Below are 20880 nucleotides of genomic sequence, written 5' to 3'. Positions count from 1 at the left end.
TGTAATGGCGCAACCTTGGCTGACCGCAACCTCTGTCTACCGGGTTCAAGTGATTCTCCTGCCTCAGCCTCCAGAGTAGCTGGGATTACAAGCATGCACCACCACGCCCAGCTAATTTTGTATTTTTAGTAGAGATGGGATTTCTCCATCTTGGTCAGGCTGGTCTTGAACTCCCAACCTCAGGTAATCTGCCCACCTTCGCCTCCCAAAGTGCTGGGATTATAGGCATGAGCCACTGCCCCCAGCAGAATCTTTTTATTTTTTTACAATAAAAGGAATGCCTCTCTTTACATCAAGGTGAGGAAACTTTTGGAGTTTCCCATTAATAAATTAAATCCATTAATACATTAAATCAAAGATCATACAGAATTTTTAAAATAATCTTTTAAATTTTTAAAGAAATTTTCTTACCTGCTTTGTAAATTTTTAAAAATACACCGATCTTTGTAAATAACTTTTTAAATTTTGTTTGCAATTGTGGTAAATACATAGAACACAAAATTTACCATCTGTAAGTGTATAGTTCACTAGTGTTAAATATATTCACGTCATTGTGCAACTGATCTCCAGAACTTTTTCATTTTGTGAAAGTGAAACACTCTCCCCATGAAATAACATCTCCTTCTCCTCTCCTCAGAGCCCCCAGCAACTACCATTCTACTGTCCTTCTCTGTTTTGGCAGTTCTAGGTACCTCATATAAGTGAAAGTGGCCAGGTGTGGTGGCTCATACCTGTAATTCCAGAGCTTTGGGAGGCTGAAATGGGAAATCACTTGAGGTCAGGAGTTTGGAACCAGCCTGGTCAACATGGTGAAACCCCATCTTTACTAAAAATACAAAAAAATTAGCCGGGCATGGTGGTGGGCACCTGGTAATCCCAGCTACTCGGGAGGCTGAGCCAGGAGAATCGCTTGAATCCAGGAGGCAGAGGTTGCAGTGAGCCGAGATCATGCCATTGCACTCCAGCCTGGGCAACAAGAGCAAAACTCCATCTAAAAAAAAAAAAAAAATGAAATCACATACTTATGTTTCATATAAGTGAAATCATACAGTATTTGTCTTTTTGTGACTGGCTTCACTTAGCATAATGTCCTCAGGGTTCATCCATATGCCAGATTTCCCTTCCTTTCTTAAGGATGAATGATGTTTCCGTGTACATCTGTATCGGATTTCATGTATTCATTCATCTGTCAATGGACCCTTGGGCTGCTTCCACCTCTTGGCTATTGCAAACAATGCTGCTGTGAATTTGTGTGTACAAATATTTATGTGAGTCCCTGCTTTCATTTCTTTTGGATATGTACACCCAGACATGGGATTGCTGGACCATACAGTTACTCTATTTTTTAAACTTTTTGAGAAATCACCACACTATTTTCCATAGTGACTGCACTATTTTGCATTCCCAGCAACTGTGCACAAGGGTTCTAATTTCTCCACATCCTTACCAATGCCTGTTTTCTGGGGTTAGTTGGTTGTGGTTGGTTGGTTTTTAATAGTAGGCATCCTAATGGGTATGAGGTGATGTCTCATGGTGGTTTGGATTTGCATTTCCCTGATGATTAGTATGTTGAGCATCTTTTCATATGTTTGTTGTTAATAAATTCTAAGTGGTATATTTTATATGGTCAAATAAGGGAGAAAGAAAGAAATAGAAACAGACGAGAAAGGGACGAACAGAGAAAGAGGGATCTGGAGAGCAGAAGGTTGGAGAGCAGAGGAGAATGTCAACATTGCCCCACAGCCCCTCTCCTGGTCTTAGCAAAGTTCCACAGCCTTACTACCCCCAATCTTGGCAGCCCCAGCTGGACAGAGCACTTTCTTATCAGTCTCCACCCTGCCCAGAGCCCTACTGCACCTCCCACACCTGAACCAGGATACTCTCCTTGCTCCCCCAGAGTCCCCTTCCTCACGCCCCTTCCCATGATTCCTTCCCAGTGTACTCCACTATCCCTGCAGCAGCCTGCACTCCCTGCAACCTCAGCCCCTTCCCCTTGTAGCTGCAAACCCCAGCCCACCACTCCATGCACAATGCCGATCCACTCAGTGTTCCCAGAGACCCTGGACCTGTCTTCCACCTTCCCTTCTTCTCAAATAACCAGTTGCTATCTCTCTGGAACTTGCCTTGGACTCCCTGCCTAGACAGTGCTGGCCTCACCACATTCATCGGTGCCACCTCTGCTTAAGCACTGAATAAAGCTGGCCAGACCCAGAACCTTTCCCTGATCACAGTTGTAAATGGGGGGAATGGGCATAGCAGGAAGAAGGGTGAGGAGAAGATGGTGTGTAGAGGTGTAGACTGAACCTTAGGAAACCAACCATGGGCCCACTGGAAGCAGGCAGAGCTCCCCACCCGCATTCATTTTTATCGATGCTGGTGGTTTTTAAATTGCACTTGTGACTGTGGTGTTGGTCAGGGTGAGGGTGAAGGGTTACCCTTGATAAGAGAGGTGAAATCAGACATGGAAATAAGTGAGAAAAGAGGTTCCATGTACTAGATAGCAGGCTGACTTTGCTACACCTGTGTGTCTGCACACACTGATATTGACATCCCAGAGCCCCGGATATGGAACACACTTGCCACAGGACTCTCGGGTCCTTCTGCCTGGGGCAGGGAAATCTCCACCCAGCCCCGGTCTCTAACTTGAAGCCCATCAGCCCGTGCACCCCTTGGTCTCATCTCGGAAAGAGCTCTTTGTCCATGAATTATTCGGGGCTGGCAGTTCCTGCTGTCACTCAGCTCCGGCTTCTCAGGAGCACGGCTCCATCAGGATGATCTCCCAGCCCCAGAATCATTGTCTGTGCACTAACAGGTGCTTCCACCTTCAGGATAAAACCTGAAAGCATAATTCCTTGCAAGCCTTTTTCCTCTGTCTGTCCTGAGGGAGAGATGGCCATCGCGAACTTACCTGGGATGTGTATTTTAAAAGCTAAACCAGGGCAAAATAATGGAAGACAGTGAATTTAAAAAGACAAAAATCCATAGTGCTGACACCTCTGCCTTGAGTGCCTGGAGCATTCTGTAACTAAGGTATAAGCCCTTCTTTGGGACTACAACTAGCACTTGCTTAATTGCTATAGACCCCCTTTTCCTTGTAGAACTTCAAAAATCAGTTACGTAAATGTTTGTAGAAGTTCTGCAATAACACTTGTGACACATGTTCCATATAAGAAAAAACAAAACAGATGTACGCACAGTAGAAGACCCTGTTCACATCTTTAATTCCTCTACCTCAAACACACACTCGTGCACACACATATATACATTCTCATTCATTCTCCAAGGTACAGCAATACGTAGGGAAACAGGGTATATATAAAACCTAAATCTGATCATACTGCAATATCCTATCTTGCCAAGGAGGTTACAATTCACTCTATCAAATTCCTTGAGGGTAGAGCCTGTGTCTTACTTAGCTTTGCAGCCCGAGGGTCACAGTAACTGCCATAAGGCAGGCATTCAGCAAACAGTGTGAAGGGAAGGTGCTGGGAGTGGGCACAATGGGGACGTGGAGTTTGCTGGGTTAGCCGCAGCCTCACCTCTCTGTGGCTGCCCTCTGAGCCTTTCCCCCAAACCCCTCTCCTGGCCTCTTTCCTCTTATTCTCTCCTCTTTCCTCCCAACATCTCTCTTTACCACCCTCTCCTCCAATCAAGTTCATCTAGCGGGGAGGGGTGATCTATCCATTAATTACCAGAAACAAATTGATGGTCCTAAGTATGCTTTGTCTTTAATTGAATCAGCTGCCAACATTGAAATCAGACTTCAAATAAATATTCACATTTCCAGCTCCTCTTGAAAAATGACTCTTGGAGGGGGGTGCCCCCTTTGCTTGGGCTCAGGCTGTCCAGTTTGCCACAGCCCCAGGAGGCCTGCTTCCCTCATTACCTAACCTGTCGGGTGTCTTTTTTAATAATCCCTGACTTCCATCTTAGTGTGATTTTTGTTTGTCTCCTTGGGAGATTTAGCTTCTCTGTCTTATTGAGGAGCAAAGGACGCTGTCTCCACTTGGTGAGATTTCCCGGTCAGCCTGCCTGGCCTGGAGAGCTGCAGAGACCTGACCCAGGTCTATAGGCGGGTGCTTGGTGTGGCTGGGTGGTCAGGACAGATGGACCATTTAGAGGGAAGTGGTGCAGGCTGGAGTAGGTGATGTGGTGTAGCTGTCTGTCTGTCACCACCACACCCAGAGATACTGTCTTCTAGGAATTTTGAGAGAGAAAATTCACATCAGAAACTGAAAGTAATACAACCAAGGAGAGCTAAGATTTGTGAGTGTTTTATGTGTCCTGGGCACCATTCCAAGCTTTCTAGGAGCTTGCGAAAGGCCTTGATTCCCAGGCAAGTTACCACGGTCTCAAATCTCCTCCTAGACTTAGGAACTTCAGCAGAGAGCTCAAGTCCTGTGTTGCCCAGCATTTTACCAAGGGGGAAATCGGAAATTTATCTTGTTCATTCCAAACATATGGATTCAACATATATTTGTGGAATACTTACAACATGCCCAGGCACTGTTCTAGGTCCAAGGATCATAGTCAAGTACAAAATGGACACATTCCTGCCTTCACGGCTCTTATGTCCGGTGAGGGGAGAGTTAAATAAACTCTAGATTTTGGAGGGTCATAATAAAACAATCCTTTATTTCTATGAAGACAGTTAATGACTTTAGGGGACATTGAAATCTAAGCGGAGGAAAACCTTTCACACTTCTACTGCTCCAAGGTCTGACAAACATGCTGCAGAGGGAGCCAAGCATTTTTCCTCCCTGTAGAAGGAGCTTCATCTTTCTCTGTAGGTTAGGGTCCCATTCTATGGCCCAGGCTGCAGTGCAATGGCGCCATCTTGGTTCACTGCAACCTCTGCCTCCCGGGTTCAAGCGATTCTCCTGCTTCAGCCTCCCGAGTAGCTGGGATTACAGGCGCATGCCACCACACCTGGCTAATTTTTGTATTTTTTAGTAGAGATGGGGTTTTGTCATATTGGCCAGGCTGGTCTTGAACTCCTGACCTCAAGTGATCCTCCTGCCCAAAGTGTTGGGATTACAGGCTTGAGCCATGGAGCCTGGGCTTGTAGGTTCCCTCTTATTGGCAGGAGGGGGAGTTCTGACTGGCAGCTTGGGGTCTAACTAGAAGAGGCTCTGCCACCTCCCTTGGCTGGGTGTTAACACTGGGTATCTTTTCCAGCCTTCAGACCCAGGGATGGGCGATCTGGAGAAGCAAGAATGGTAACTATCCTGAAAACACAGAACAGAAAGGAGCCCCAGAAAGGGAAATGCTCCCATCTAATCTTGCCTTATTGATGGGAAAGATTGAGGGCCAGGGAGGCTCAGTGCCTTGCTCAAGGCTGCCCTCTGAGAAGGTGGCAGACAAGCTCCCAGAAGCCAGCATCCTGCCTCCTGGTCCAACCCTTCCTCTGCCTGAGAACCCCAGTGGGTCCTTGGGGTGAATGAGGAGAAGTGGGAAAGGCTAATAGAGGGAGTTCTTGTTTCTCCCCACAAGCTCTCCTTGCTCTGCACTTGGGGAACCGTGCAGGGTTGGGGCCAGGCTCAGTCTCATTCTACCCTGGGGTCTGCTTCCCCTTCCAGCTTCCGGCCAGATGAGAGCAGGTTGGAGGGCAGGGGAGGATCCAGAGAGCTGTTTTCCCCATTTTGGCTACTCCATGGCCACTTGAGGTGTGCCTTGAACCCCCCGGAGGATAATCCCAAAACCAGAGCAAGACTAGGCCAAAGACTGCTATGAAATAGACCACAACCAAGGGGAAGGGCTGTTGGCAGGTGACAAACACAGCCTGACACTCACATGCCTGCTTCTACCTGCAGGACTGAAGAAAGGCCACAGCAGGTGTGCATGGAAGTGATGACAGGTGAGTTCTGGTTTTCATGGCCAGATTTCAGAGTGCCTCTCTCCCTCCCAACAAGCAGCATCCTTTCTAATAAAGAGAATGGGCTCCACCAGCCACTTTATCACTGGAGCCCAGGAGAAAGGAGAGGGTATTCTGAGAGGACAGATAAGGAAGCCAGAATATGAAAAGTCACATACCCTGAATGGGGGGGGGTGGTGTGTATGAGAAATGTATCCAGGGTCTCTGGGCAAACAGAAGCCAGTGGGTATTGGGTTAAGATTGGGGAACCTAGGAGAGGGATTAGGGGCCAGCTGGAATGGGTATCTGGGCCAGAATCCTGAGGTTCCTGCCCACCCAGACCAAGGGCTAGACTTCATCCAGGGAAAATGCCCATAGTTCACTCATCTCACCCAAGGAGAGGACCCAGCCGAATTTTCAGTCTATTTTATCCTGTCATATTTCCCTTGCTTGTAAAATACAAGACTTCAGTTGGGTTTAGGCAAACAAAATGAAAAAAATAAAAGTCAACTAGAATCACCTATCTAGAGATCATTAGCATTAGCATTTTGGCCCTTTGATTTACATATGTGCATGTGAATATACTATCATAATTTAGTTTTTTAAAGATGTAATATCAGAGATTCCTTATGATTCTATTAAGTCATCCTGAAGTTAAGTCCTTTAATGGCAGCTGGATCAGCCTAGTGGGATGTTAGTCTCCTATGCTTGGTGCTCATAAATCAAGAATAAGGGAAACCACTTTGCCGTCCATATTAGAGCGAGAAGACATAGATTACAATGCAAGCGCTCTGCTGAGCGGATGCTCCCGGAGAGTAATGAACAAGTGAGGCAGCTAGTGCCCTGTCAGTTCAGCCAGTGAATTGAAAGGAGGAGCCCATGAATTGTTAGGTTCCCTGGGAAGCACAGGGATGAACAGGATGCTGGCCCTACCTTCAGAACTCATGGTCCAGCAGGGAAGGTTGGGCTTGGCGGTTCAGCCCTCCCGGATCTGATTGACAGGTGAGAGGATGTTGGTGGCCAAAGCAGTAGGCAGGAGGATCTCCTTGGAGAGAATCAAAGGGTTCTGGAAGAGGAGGCCCACTACCAACTCCGTGGCTATCACGGCTGTGCCTTGGCTTGGCCCTGTTTATCTTGAAGTGGTAGGAAAAAAGAAGCGGCATGTTTGGGGGGGTGTCTGGGAAGATAGGATATAGTTTAGACCCTCAAGCCACAAATGCAGATGCTGCTTTGCCTAGTTTCTCACTTCGTCTCAAGGTTTCCTCCCAATTTGCCCTGCAGTAAGTCTGAGTGCTCCTCTCTAAGCAGAGCGGCCAGGAGTCCCAGCTGGTCAGAGGTCCTGCAGAAAGCAGGTGTGAGGGCAGATCTCGCTTCTGAAGCCCTCCAAGGCAGGCCTTACTCCAGCATACTCAGTGGGGAAGGAGGAAGGAGTGGAGACCACAGCTGCAAGCTCAGCTGGGTGGCTGAGCCAGCAGGAGGAGCAGGTCTTCCCAGAAGAAAGTGCTCTAGGGACATCCAGGCCTGTGCTGTGCAGCGTGGGTTGGGGCTGGCTCAGACTCAGCCCACCTGACCGTCAATCTCAGAACTTTAGAGGCCTCCTGACCTTTGAGATCTCCAAATGTAGCCATGCCCTCGCCCACCATGGCCATTTTGCAGGTAGGAAAGCCAAGTGTCAGGGAGGTAAATGGACTTTCCTGAGGCTATGTGCTCAGTAAGTGGCATGGTCCCTGTGAACCCAGGTGGTCCAACCCCACGGGCTGTGCCCTTTGTTCTCACCCCAGTGCTGCCAGGGAACTCGGAGGCAGCAAGGACAGACCAAGTACAGCAGACTTAAAACAAAATGACCAACAAATTTACAGATGCAAAGTCATGTTTGATCACAGAGCACTGACACAGGTACCTTTCTTTCAGAAAGCAATCTCTTTCAGACCTACCACCAAATATTTGTGTTTTGTCATTGATCCTTACAGACTATCTTCAGATGAGGGAGCAAGAGTACCCCTCACCCATATACATGTTCATGCTGTCCCGATAAACCTGAACCCAGCTCAGAACTTTCCCCGCTTTCCCACCACAGGCGGAAATGGGTTTCTTTGTAAGCCAATCAGGGGTTAGAGAATGAAGTTCATTATTTTGGGTTAAGGATGGGGAAAACGGAATCACACACGAGTTAGGAGGCTGCCCAAGGTTGCAAAGTCGAGTGACCAGTCCCCTGACTTCCAGGCCAGTTCTCCCACCCGCACCCTGCCTGCTGCCTGCACAGTGTCAGCCTCCTTCACAGGGAGCCCCTTTAATGCCACCTTCTGGATCCTGCTCCCATGAAGCCCTGAGACGCTTCTGGATGGGGCAAAAAGAAAGAGGAGTCGGGTGGAGGAGTGGAGGCATCTCCCTTCCATGACACTCTCTCCCTGCTCTGCCCTCTTCCCTCTCAGGAGCAAGACACAACTTAACTGCTCCTGACAGCACTATTTTTAGCGGTCCTCTGGCTGTCAGCTCTGGGACGTGTTCTCTGCATGTTCCCTGGAGCTTTCCCACCCTGCTGTCACTCTCAGGAGGAGGGAGGGGGGCTGGAAGGCAGCCTGAGTCCCTGTCCCAGCATCACTTGCTCTAATGAGGCAGTAGCACATGACAGTGAAAAGCCTTGGTGTCCCAGAACTCTGGTTCAACCCCAGCAACCTCAGTTAGCTGTGAGACCCTGGCCAGTTCGCTTGATTTTTCTTTTTTTTTTTTTTTTTTTTTTTTTTGAGACGAAGTCTCGCTCTGTCGCCCAGGCTGGAGTGCAGTGGCCGGATCTCAGCTCACTGCAAGCTCCGCCTCCCGGGTTCACGCCATTCTCCTGCCTCAGCCTCCGGAGTAGCTGGGACTACAGGCGCCCGCCACCGCGCCCGGCTAGTTTTTTGTATTTTTTTAGTAGAGACGGGGTTTCACCGTGTTAGCCAGGATGGTCTCGATCTCCTGACCTTGTGATCCGCCCGTCTCGGCCTCCCAAAGTGCTGGGATTACAGGCTTGAGCCACCGCGCCCGGCCTCGCTTGATTTTTCTGTCTCAGTTTCCCTTTCTCTAACTTGGAGATCATATTGCCATGTGTTTGTTACTGAGGATTAAGTGAGATAGCGCATGTAAGGTGCTTAGCACTGGGCCTGGCCTAGCACTTTACAGATGTTCATTTTTAGCTCCTTCACTTCCAGAGGACTGCTCCAGAGGTACAGATAGCCTCACAGAGGCTACAGGGGTGGCCTCACAGCCCCAGGCAGGGTGTGAGGAAGGACCATGCCTTGGAATAGGGGCAGCAACCCTGGCAGCTCACTCTAGAGGAAGAGGGTCAGTCTTTTTTTTTTTTTTTAATTATTATTTTTGAAATGGGGTCTTGCTCTGTTGCCCAGGCTAGAGTACAGTGGCACAAACACAGCTCACTGCAGTCTTGACCTCCTGGACTCAAGCGATCCTCCTGCCTCAGCTACGCAAGTGGCTATGACCACAGGTGAACACCACCACACCAGGCTAATTTTTGTTTTCATAGAGACAGCGTTTTGCTATGTTGCCCTGACTGGTCTCAAACTCTAGGGCTCAAGTGATCCTCCTGCCTCAGCCTCCCAAGGTACTGAGATTATAGGCATGAGCCACCACTCCCGACAGTAGGTAGGTCAGTCTTTAGAGGTGACCTTCAGCTGGTGAAGGCCAGGGCCTCAAACCAGTTCTCTCTTTAGTCCTTTCAGACATCATCAGACATTTCAATCCTTCCATTCCAATGCCTGTGTGCCACACTGGAAAGACAGTCGTATCCCACAATGGTGCCGACGGTGCTGAGTAAGTTCCCTTTCTGTCTCTCTCTGGAGTGTGTATTCCTACTGGTCTCAACATATAGGCGGGAAGATTTGGGGGGCTGGCAAAGTCAAAGAGGCTTAAAAATAGAAGTATTTAAGTCAAAGCCCAAATGCCCCCTCAAGCTGATTTCAGTCTGCCTGGTGAACCTCATTTTGAAAAGCAGGTCAGTGCCCACTCTTCAGAAGCCAGGGGTGGGTCAAACTCAGAGACTGGCACCTGAGCTATGGCAAGGGGCAAGCTTCCAGCCCTTGACAAAATAACATTTAGCTGATTTTCCTCTCTGTTTCTCTCCCTCTGCACAGAGACTTGTGGATTCAGGCTCAAGAACTGGTGAGAAACATGAAAGAGAACCTGGTAAGCATCCATCCAACTGTGGCATGGCTGGGCTGCCTGGGTTTGCTGCAAGGCGGGCAGATCAAAGTGATAATGGCCCTGGTACCATTTTACCATGAACTCAGCAACTAGTGTGGCCTGGATTCTTTAAAAAATGTCTTTGCCATTCTCTGGTGGTCATTAAAGGAAAGGACCAATTCTTTTTCATTGTTAATTTTTATCCATCTCTTTATTTATTTATTTTGAGACTAGTTATGAGACTGGCTAATTTTTATATTTTTGATAGAGACAGGGTTTTGCCATGTTGCCCAGGCTGATCTCAAACTCCTGAGCTCAAGCAATCTGCCTGCCTCGGCCTCCTAAAGTGCTGAGATTACAGGGTGAGTCATAATGCTCAGCCAAAAGGACCAATCCTGTTCAGAATGGTTTTCCATGTGGTCCTGCTGAAAGTCAGCAGATGGACTAAACGACTTCTCCCAAAGGGAGGTGGTGGCTAGCTTCAGTTCCAGGTGAGACTGGTTTGAGTTTGAGTCTTGAATTCTCTACCTATTAACTGTATGATGTTGGGTAAGGCACTTACCTCCGTAAACCTCAGTTTTCCTGTTCATGAAATGGGATGATAAAAGAGCTGCAGTGTAGGGTTTTGGGAGCATTAAATGAGATATTGGATGTGCCTGGCACAGACTCAATACATAATATAAAAGCCTGTAGCTTGCATTGTTATTGTAGTGGTGATGGCTGTTACTAATAATTACCATATTAATTTTAGTTCTGAGGGTGGAGGCCTCTGTCACAGACATGCTGGGAGCCTTGGTACCACTCTCCTAACAGTTCTTAAACTATTTACTCAATAACCTGTGTAAGTTTGTAATAAGCATCCTTTGATCTTTTGCACTGCCCTTATGGGCAAGTATCAAACCAAGGCAAGCCTTGCTAGCAAACTGTATCTAAGCGCTGAGCCTGGACTGCTGGAACCAAGGGAAGCTGCTGTTTCAGCCGGCCATGCATACATTAAAGAGTTCAGGAAGTGAAGTGAAGGTCATTGCAAGGCATATGAGGACAGGGACTAGGGCAGGAGCTACACCATAAAGTTTGTTTTCCCGAACAGGAGAATTCCAGAATTTCTGAAATAATCATTATTCTGTAAAATAGAGAAGAGATCCTGCGTCTCACCCTGTAATTTTCCAGATGTGGAAACGGAAGTTCCCAGAAGTAATGTGACCTGTGCAAGTTCACACAGCTACTTAGAGCCAAAACCTAAAGTGCCTGCTTCGTAGTCCAGTGTTCCTCAACTACACCATGCTGCCTCTTAAAAAACCAGTTTGTTTCCTGGTTACACAAGAAATGCATGTTCATTACTGAAAAAATCAGAAAACACAGATAAGCAAAAAGTAAAACCATCCTTAATCCTAATAACCCAAAGATAATTATGGTTAATAATTGGCGTATATTACCTTCCATATTTTTTCCTAGCATATATATCTTTATATATTTTATAAAACAGGGATGTTACTGGATAAAGATGCTTTTTTTTTTTTTTTTTTAATGAGATGGAGTTTTGCTCTTGTTGTCCAGGCTGGAGTGCAATGGTGCAATCTCGACTCACCGCAACTTCCGCTTCCCAGGTTCAAGCGATTGTTCTGCCTCAGCCTCCCGAGTAGCTGGGATTACAGGCATGTGCTACCATGCCCGGCTAATTTTGTATTTTTAGTAGAGACGGGGTTTCTCCATGTTGGTCAGGCTGGTCTCGAGCTCCCAACCTCAGGTGATCCACCCACCTCGGCCTCCCAAAGTGCTGGGATTACAGGCATGAACCACTGCACCCAGCCAAAGATGCTTTTTATAACCTACTTTTCTCAATAGATTAGTTCCCATGATAATTACATTTTTCAGCATCATTTTAAAAGCTACATAGTGTTTCATCTCATGAGTATTCCACAGTTTACACAGCAATCCCCTGTTTTGGACATTTGTGTTGTTTCCAGTTTTTCCTTCTTATGCATAAGGCTTCATCATTGTAGCTGAATCATTCATGTATCCTTGTTTCCTTAAACTATCTTTGGGGAGATGAAATAATTAGATCAAAAGGTGTGTCTTTTAATTTAAAAAAAGTTTTGGATATATTTTATCAACCTAGAGCAGTTATACCACTTTAAACTCCTGCCGTATACTACTATCGAAAAAAAATTCCTACATGGGTTTTTCAGGGATGGTTGTATGAAATGGAAAGACATGAAAACAAAGACATTATTTTGGTTCAAGGTCTTGCCACAATCTCCTTTTCATGCTGTTGTCCTTTTCTTCAGCAACTTGATTTTCAACTTGACTGGAAGCTCATCAATGTGTTCTTCAGTAATGCAAGCCAGTGTTACCTGTGCCCCTCTGCTCAACAGGTAAATGGCAGCCTTGGGGACTGAGGGATTGCAGATGCTGGGGATGAAGAGGGAGTGAACCAAACCTGCCTGATTACCTGATCCCCAGCTATCAGGGTGGGGCTAATGCCACCTATTTTAGAACATGGATGGATGGATGGATGGGCAGAGAGACAGACAGTCAGATACTCAAAGAAACATGCTTGAACAGGCATTTTGTGAGTTTTATTGCTTTAATTTTTTTATTGTGATAAAATACACATAAAGACCATCTTAATCATTTTAAGTGTACAGTTTAGTGACGTTAGATAATTCATAATGTTGTGCATATTACATGCATTCATAACTGTCACAAGGAACAGGTGTTTTTTACTTACCATCTCTCATATCAGGAAAAGGAAGTAGAGGCATAGATAAGTTGAGTCAACAGTCATTCTGCAACTGAGAAAATTAGCGTTCTAGTTGGTTAAAAACTATCTTGCCTCTTAATTCTGATTTCATGTAAGTTCTGAATTTAAGAAATAAAGCCGGGTGCATACCATCCTCACTCCTTGGCCCATGAATTCTATTTGTAGTGGGAAGGCTGCTGTTTATTGAAGTAGACTGTATCTTCCAAGTGCCTTGGCTTTTCTAGAAACAGGACATGAAACATGTGGTCTCATTTATCATTTATGGAGGTGAATATCTATGACTTAAGTCTTTACTGAAGATCATTCAGATTAGGATCAGTTGAAAGTGTAAGGGGTGGTCTAGAAATCTAAGCTATGATAAAATAAATGGCACCTGGACTCTTCTTCAGGATCCTGAAGCCTGGCTGCTACCATGCTGGCCCTGCCACTTATGGGATCAGCTTGTCCCCTTCGCCACCCTCCAGGCCAGGGCACAGGCATGGTGGAGCTTCTGGAAGTGGTGGTTTCTTTTCTGTGCCTCTCTCCTACAATAGATACTCTTGCCTTCCTTCAAGTGCCCCACACTCCCGCTGACTCCTGGCTCACCATCAAAACTCCCGTTCCTTTAGTAATGTCAAGCCTTGGGAGAATGTTGATGGAAATCCACCTTCCTGACTAGCTCTCATTGGCCGATATTCCTACAGCCTTTCTGGGTTTCCAGCATATAGATAATGAAGATTTATTGTTCCAGTTTACCCTCTGTTTTCTCCAGTGCCAAGTGAAATTTACATGCCTCGTTTGTTCTCTGCACAGCCCTCCTTTTTGATCATTATGCATTACTTCATGAATGTATGCATTCATGCATTGACACGTTCAGGCATTGAGACATTGGTGCATTCTTCTGTATCCTCATTAATTCAGGACATTAACTCATGCATTTATGCAGTCATGCACTGAAGTGTTCAAACATTTAGACATTGCTGCATTCTTCCATGTATTCACTAATGGAATCATTCATCCATAAGTTATATTTATGTATAAATTCATTTTCTCATCTTACATGCAGACACACGCTATTGTATTTGTGATTAGTTTGTTCATGCTAGCATTTTTTAATGTATGAATCCATTTATGAATACTTAGACTCATTGATGATTTTCCATGTACTTTGTCTTGTGTTTAAACATTCCTACATAAATTCTTGCATGCTTTCATGTATTTATACCTTCAAGCATTCTCGAATACATGTTGTATTCTTGTTCACATGTATTCATCTACATATTATTTATTTGTATTTTTAGTTATGCAAGCAGTACACAAATATTTTCCTTCTAGAAACTAAAACATCAGTTAAAGCTAACATACGTATCCTTTTGGCCACCTTCCTAATCCTCTCTCTCTTTTTCTTTGCAAACCTCTTACATATCTATAAATCCAAGCATTATTTTGCATGCATGTATGTATGAGAGAGATTTAATATAAATAATGTTATATTGTGTGTACTACTGAAAACAATTTTTTTCACTAACCAAGTATTATTGAAATCTAGTCATGTTGATACATATGGAATGAGTTTATCTCTCTTACATGAGTTTTTTGTTGTGTAATGTTACTACATTTTATTTCACTGTTTTCCTATGCTGATGGCAATGTAGGCATTTCTAGTTTTTCACTATTATAAACAATGCTGCAGTAAACAGTCTTGCTCATTTACTTGACTATGTGGAAGAGTTTTCCTAAATACAGTGATTTTTGTGGACTGAAGTACATTAGTGAGTCAAAAAATCAGTTTAAAGGATTGCAACCAACATTGTAAAAAAAAAAAAAAAGAATAAAATATTTGAGTTCATTGCATATAGTGAGGTAAGTATTGGTTCATGAGATTTTTGCATCATTTCTATATGGATACTTGTACTGGACTGGGATGTGAAACGCATCTCACACTGTGGGTCAAGATAAAAACAATCTCAAGAGCTGGGCGTGGTGGTTCACGCCGTAATCCCAGCACTTTTAGAAGCCGAGGCGGGTGGATCACAAGGTTAGGAGTTTAAGACCAGCCTGGCCAATATGGTGAAACCCTGTCTCTACTAAAAAATACAAAAATTAGCCGGGCGTGGTGGCAGGCGCCTGTAGTCTCAGCTACTTGGGAGGCTGAGGCAGGAGGATTGCTTGAACCCGGGAGGCAGAGGTGGCAGTGAGCCAAGATTGTGCCACTGTACTCTAACCTGCGTGACAGAGACTCCATCTCAAAAAAAAACAAAAACAAAAACAAAAAAACAAGAAAAAAACAGTCTCAAGAAAAGCACCTGGAGTAGATTCCTACGCCAGTCTTTAGGTGCACACATTCTGGGTTTTAATAGGCTCTGCCTAATTGCCCTCCAAAGTGGCTGAACTCTCATATTTCCACTAATGGCAGTGAGCGTCTATTCTCTACAACCTTCCCAATGCTTGTTCTCAGACTTAATGATTTTTGTCAACATGAGAAATTCCTGCAAGAGCTAGTCATATTGATTACATATGAATTGAGTTTATTCACACTTAGAAGCTAGCACTTTTTTTTTCCTTTTTTTTTTTTTTTTTTTTTTTGAGATGGAGTTTACTCTGTCACCAGGCTGGAGTGCAGTGGCGCAATCTCTGCTCACTGCAAGCTCCACCTCCCAGGTTCATGCCATTCTCCTGCCTCAGCCTCCCGAGTAGCTGGGACTACAGGTGCCCACCACCATGCCTGGCTAATTTTTTGTATTTTTTGGTAGAGACGGGGTTTCACCGTGTTAGCCAGGATGGTCCCGATCTCCTGACCTTGTGACCCGCCTGCCTCGACTTCCCAAAGTGTTGGGATTACAGGCGTGAGCCACCGCGCCCAGCCAGCTCACACTTTTAATTGGTTCAAAACATGTGACAAAAGTAATCATGCCTCCTCATTTTCAAACAGCTATAAACCAATAACTTGATGTCCATAAATTTAGCTAATTATAGCAACACCTGCCAGCATCAACTCAAATTCCCTCTTTATTCTATTTCTTCTTCCATCTTGATTTTACCTGTCGCACAAAAACCACCAAGGCTTTGATGCCTGGAATAAATCTCACCTCCACTTCCACTTCCCCCAGAGGCCCTATGGCTCCTAGGCCTGGCTCCTTTGGCCCCCTGGCCAGGCCCACTGGTGCTGCCCTTCTCACAGCCCAGACCCACACTCACCTCCTAGTGGTACCTCTGGCCACACCTCCCTGTTTAAGCTAATCCTATGCTATAGCTCAGCATCTTTGTTTGAGAAGTTCTTACGTGGCATTTTTATTTTTCTCAAAGCACATCTCAGGTATAAGCTCTCCCTTGGTGGTTGTGAAAATGTGCTCTGTAGATGGCCGGGCATGGTGGCTCATGCCTGTAATCTCAGAACTTCGGGAGGCCAAGGCAGGTGGATCACTTAAGGTTAGGAGTTCGAGACCAGCCTGGCCAACGTGGTGGTCTCTACCAAAAATACAAAAATTAGCTGGGTGTGGTGGCGCACGCCTGTAGTCCCAGCTACTCGAGAGGCTGAGACAGGAGAATCACTTGAACCCAGGAAGCGGAGGCTGCTGTGAGCTGAGATCATGCTACTGCACTCCAGCCTGAGCAACAGAGTGAGACTCTGTCTTAAAAAAAAAAAAAAAATTGCTGTAGAGACACAGGGGCCACTGGAGATCCTTCTGTGGGTAAATGCTGAGAAAGTGGGCACCAGCTGCCACCTGACCTTACAGAGCATGTGTCAAGGTTTTCCTAAGAGTTCCCACGAGAAAAACACATTTTACCATTAAGAGGAAATGTTGAGCTACTGTCCTGCCCCAGCTTAGGACCTGGAATTCTCTTCCACGAGACCTTTGGGCTCCTTTAATGGGAAATAAATAAGGGCCTGTGTCCAGTTGTTCTTTAGGAGTTTCTTACGACCAAAGTCAGAGAGTCGAGTCAGGAATTATCCATTAGGTGTGACAATGGCTCTGAAGGCAGGTGCTTTGGAGGTGAATGATAACCTGGCTCACAGCAGTGACCTGAGGATGCTTTTTGTGTCTGGACACTTGCTTGCTGCTCTCTAGTTAAATTTAGCTTTATTCATGAGTAAGATTTTAAAAATCAGAGGAAAATGAAAAAAGAGCTGATGACAAGAAAACCGACACATTTATCCCTTGTAAGTGTCTCTAACTACAGGTGGCAGCCTTTTGGAGGGTACACTGCTCTGTGAGTCAAGAAACCTAAACGTGTTTCTAGTTTTTGACTGAATAATCCCATTCCTTGGTATAAACCCCGAGAAAATAATTTATTAGAAAGAGTTAAAGTTGGGTCTCAGGCACATGTTTGATAAGACGTTCTTCCAAACCAGGGGGCAAATGATACAAATGGAAATGTACCAGTTCATTTGAAGAAAACAGCTTTTTCCTGACTTTGGGTTCCAGGAATTTATTATGTGTGACCTTATAGAGAAGGAACATCTTATAGGAGCATAATGTGTTCTACTGAGAAATGGGGACAGTTGGTGTCCCCAGTGACAACCATGCAGTGCCTGGAATGACTGGGTGGGCCCCAATTCCCTCTGCAGCTGCGAGCAAACACCTTGACCAGGGGTTTCTACAGCAAGAGTCACACTCTAGGGAGGGCCATGCAGGGTCCCCCTCCTCTCCAGGGACAGTGGATATGGTACAGATGGGCAGCGAGGGTGCCTCTAGACACAGTTCACCCCAGGGTTTTCAGGAAAGAAAGGGTGATGTTTGATGTCACGGTCAGGGAGTGGCTCACTTAGGAGAAAACTAGACAGAAGGCTTTATGGTAACAGACCTAGCTGAACTGGCCTCCCGGAAGCCAGCCTCACACCGAAACAGAGACAGCCGGTGAAGGGGCAGAGAGACAGGGACACTGCATTTCCTCCTGTGCGATGCCAGCCCGGGTGATTGACAGCTGTCTCCAGAGTCACTGCCTGTGTCCCCTCCGGGAAACAGAACAGCTCCTTGGCCTTCCTTGTCTTCCTGTCTGAGCCAAGGTGCCTTAGGGGACAGCCAGTCTGTAGGCGACTAGGAGTTTGTCTTGTAATTTTTATTATTTTCACATTGAAAAGGTAAAGCAGGTGTGAGCCACTGTACCCAGCCTGTAATCCCAGTGCTTTGGGAGGCTGAGGTAGATGGATCGTTTGAGATCAGAAGTTTGAGACCAGCCTGGCCAACATAGTGAAACCCTGTCTCTACTAAAAATACAAAAATTAGCTGGGCATGGTAGTGGGCACCTGTAATCCCGGCTACTCAGGAGGTGGAGGTTGCACTGAGCTGAGATCGCACCACTGCACTCCAACCTGGGCAAAAGAGTGAGACTCCATCTCAAAAAAAAGAAAAAATGGTAAAGTAGGTCCATTTTTGAGGTCCTTCATTTGTTGATTTTCATGACCTGCAGGAAGGGGAGTGGTATGTGTGTTGGGTGGGTGGGAGATGTCTTTAAATACTCAGGTGGCAGGGCCCACTCACACTCTTTCTCTAGGAACCCTTATCTTAGAGCAAGCACGGCAAGAGAAAGGCTGATAAAATAGGATTGCGCAAAGGTTCCGAGGCCCATCTGGGGCCTTAAATACAGGGTTAATTGTATTTCCCTGTTGGACCTGATTTTCTTTGGGAAAAAGTGACTCCTCAAGTCTTTGGGAGTAAGTCTCCCATCCCTCAGTGTGAGCTTCAGAATCACACCAGGTATTTCTGATCTTGCTCTGACTTTGAGTCTGCCCTTTCCTGGTGAAACTTGTCAGCTAGGGGGAGTTCGGTTTTTCCCTGGTGGATGACGGGTTGGGGAGAAAATGGATGAACAAAACAAAGACAAAACTAGGAAGCTATGGGAACTCTATCTTTGTTTGTGGAATGCCAGGTCTAGATGGGACCTTGGCCCATGCTCTTGCCTGGCAGGGACGGGCCTGTCGTGAGTCTGGGTGGCCTCACCTCGTGGTCCTCCTGCAGGCACCCTCACTCAGCACGGTTCTCCTCTCACAGAACGGGCTTGTGGCGGGCAGCATGGACGAGCTGATGGGGGTGCTGGACTACCTGCAGCAGGAGGTGAGGCCGTGGGCCCAGGGCTCCCCTGAGGGCGGTGGGGCCCGTTTACCCTCACATGGCCTCCACCAGGGTGGGGAAATGGACCCCTGTGAGGGAGACTGGGACCCTTGGAAAAGGGGAAACTTTAGAGAACCCCATCTTCTCATCCTTTCAAATGAGAACATGGGCCAGGAGAGCGCACTCCGCTCCTGCAAAGGAAACTTCTGAGAGAAACTCGACTCTTCCTTGAGTCCTCGGTGGCCCTGCTCTTCCCTAAGGCCACTCTCTAGCTGAGTCTGGGTCAAGGATGAGATGGAGGGGGCCTGAGGACTTCCAAGACCTTTCTGCTCAGTGACCGTGATGCTGCTGGAGGGTCTGAGAATCGGCTGGGGGTTGCTGTGACTCTGCCTTCCGCTTTGCTCTCCTGGAGGGCAGCTTTCTGCTGGAGGAGGCTGCAGGCCCATAGCCCCAGTGATCTCACTCCCCCGTGGACACTGGTGGGAGACTCCTGTTTCTGGGACAGAGAGTCCTGTTTCTGGATGGCACAGATGCAGGGCTGGCAGCGCGGACTGACCCCGACCAAACATCTCCCAAAGGATCATGCCAAGTTAATCAAGGGGAGGCCCATCACACTCAACCACACCCCAAACGGGGCCCAAGCAGGAGTTCCAGAAAGCCCAGCAGCCATGGCGACTTGGCAAATACTCACCTTCCTCTCTCTGTGTCCTCCTAGGTCCCCAGAGCATTTGTAAACCTGGTGGACCTCTCTGAGGTTGCAGAGGCCTCTCGTCGGTATCAGGGCACTTGGCTCAGGTAAAAGGGGAAGGGGAATGAGACATGCATCTGTGACACAGCTGTCATGTGTGCGTCCTGTGGGGGCCCTTCATGTGCCTTAATCTGTGAGGGGCCCTAAAGAACAGAGGCCAAGGGAGGCCAAGAAACACGTGCGAGCTGACACCTGAGCGAGTGGCAGAGTCGGGGTGGGGCGGGACCCTGCCAAGCATTGTTTTGGGGACTGAGTCAAAGAATAAAATACTCGGTCTGGTTGATGTCGTGCCAGAGGCTCTCCTCCATGCCAGAGTGATTTGAGAGTTCGCCTTGGCAAAACATTCATAAGCTAAGAAGTGTTCCTTCTGGAAATTGGATAGAAAAACGTAGCCTAAATGTAGTTTAACTTCACAGAACTTGATTCCTATATATTTCTGAAAATGTTCATAGACTTTAAACTTTTTGGAGCCAAATCCTAAGAATTCTGGCTCTGGACCTAGAAAAGAAGTTCATGTAGAAAAAGTCAGGGCAAGGGTGGTGGAGAAAAGAGGGTGCTGGAAAGGAGAGAAGGGGGTACCGAGGGGAAGGAGGGCTCTGAAGAGGACGCAAGACAGAGAAGGTAGGGAAAGGAGAATGGGATGTGGGTGTCTGGTGTGAAGAGCAATGAGCGGGGAGGAGGAGGACTGAGAGATGAAGAGGGAGAAAAAGCGTCCCTCTATCCCATACTTATCCACCAGGAAGAGCTTTTCTCCATCCCATATCCACTCCCCAGGAAAAGCTTCCCCCTATCCCATAGCCACCTCCCAGGGAAAGCTTCCCTCTGTCCCATACCCACCCCCCAGGGAGAGCTTCCCTCCATCCCATACCCACCCCCTAACCCATACCCACCCCCCAGGAGAGCTTCCCTCCATCCCATACCCACCCCCAAATCCATACCCACCCCCTAGGGAGCGCTACCCTCCATCCCATACCTACCCCCCAGGGAGAGCTTCCCTCCATCCATACCCACCCCCAAATCCATACCCACCCCCTAGGGAGCGCTACCCTCCATCCCATACCTACCCCCCAGGGAGAGCTTCCCTCCATCCCATACCCACCCCCTAACCCATACCTACCCCCCAGGGAGAGCTTCCCTCCATCCCATACCCACCCCCTAACCCATACCTACCCCCCAGGGAGAGCTCCCTCCATCCCATACCCATCCCCTAACCCATACCCACCCCCCAGGGAGATTCCCTCCATCCCATACCCACCCCCTAGAAAGAGCTCACCTCCATCCCATTCTCACCCCTTAACCCATACCA

The 20880-nt window shown here is 46.9% G+C and overlaps 1 protein-coding gene across 1 annotated transcript in view; it reads left to right on the top strand.

Moving 5' to 3' along the window:
• Window positions 1-20880, top strand: part of PLB1 (phospholipase B1) — a 158744-nt gene that overhangs the window by 32416 nt on the left and 105448 nt on the right. The window contains exons 6-12 of the mRNA XM_033176174.1: window positions 5179-5219; window positions 5814-5857; window positions 9562-9661; window positions 9982-10033; window positions 12319-12405; window positions 18767-18829; window positions 19542-19621. Of these exons, the coding sequence (XP_033032065.1) occupies window positions 5179-5219; window positions 5814-5857; window positions 9562-9661; window positions 9982-10033; window positions 12319-12405; window positions 18767-18829; window positions 19542-19621 (467 nt within the window). The remainder of the gene's footprint in view (window positions 1-5178; window positions 5220-5813; window positions 5858-9561; window positions 9662-9981; window positions 10034-12318; window positions 12406-18766; window positions 18830-19541; window positions 19622-20880) is intronic.

This window comes from Trachypithecus francoisi, unplaced genomic scaffold, assembly GCF_009764315.1.
Source record: "Trachypithecus francoisi isolate TF-2019V2 unplaced genomic scaffold, Tfra_2.0 Lachesis_group17, whole genome shotgun sequence".
In the NCBI taxonomy this organism is placed as follows: Eukaryota; Metazoa; Chordata; class Mammalia; order Primates; family Cercopithecidae; genus Trachypithecus; species Trachypithecus francoisi.
The sequence above is the reverse complement of the archived record's forward strand: the minus strand, read 5'-3'. Positions and strand labels throughout refer to the sequence as shown.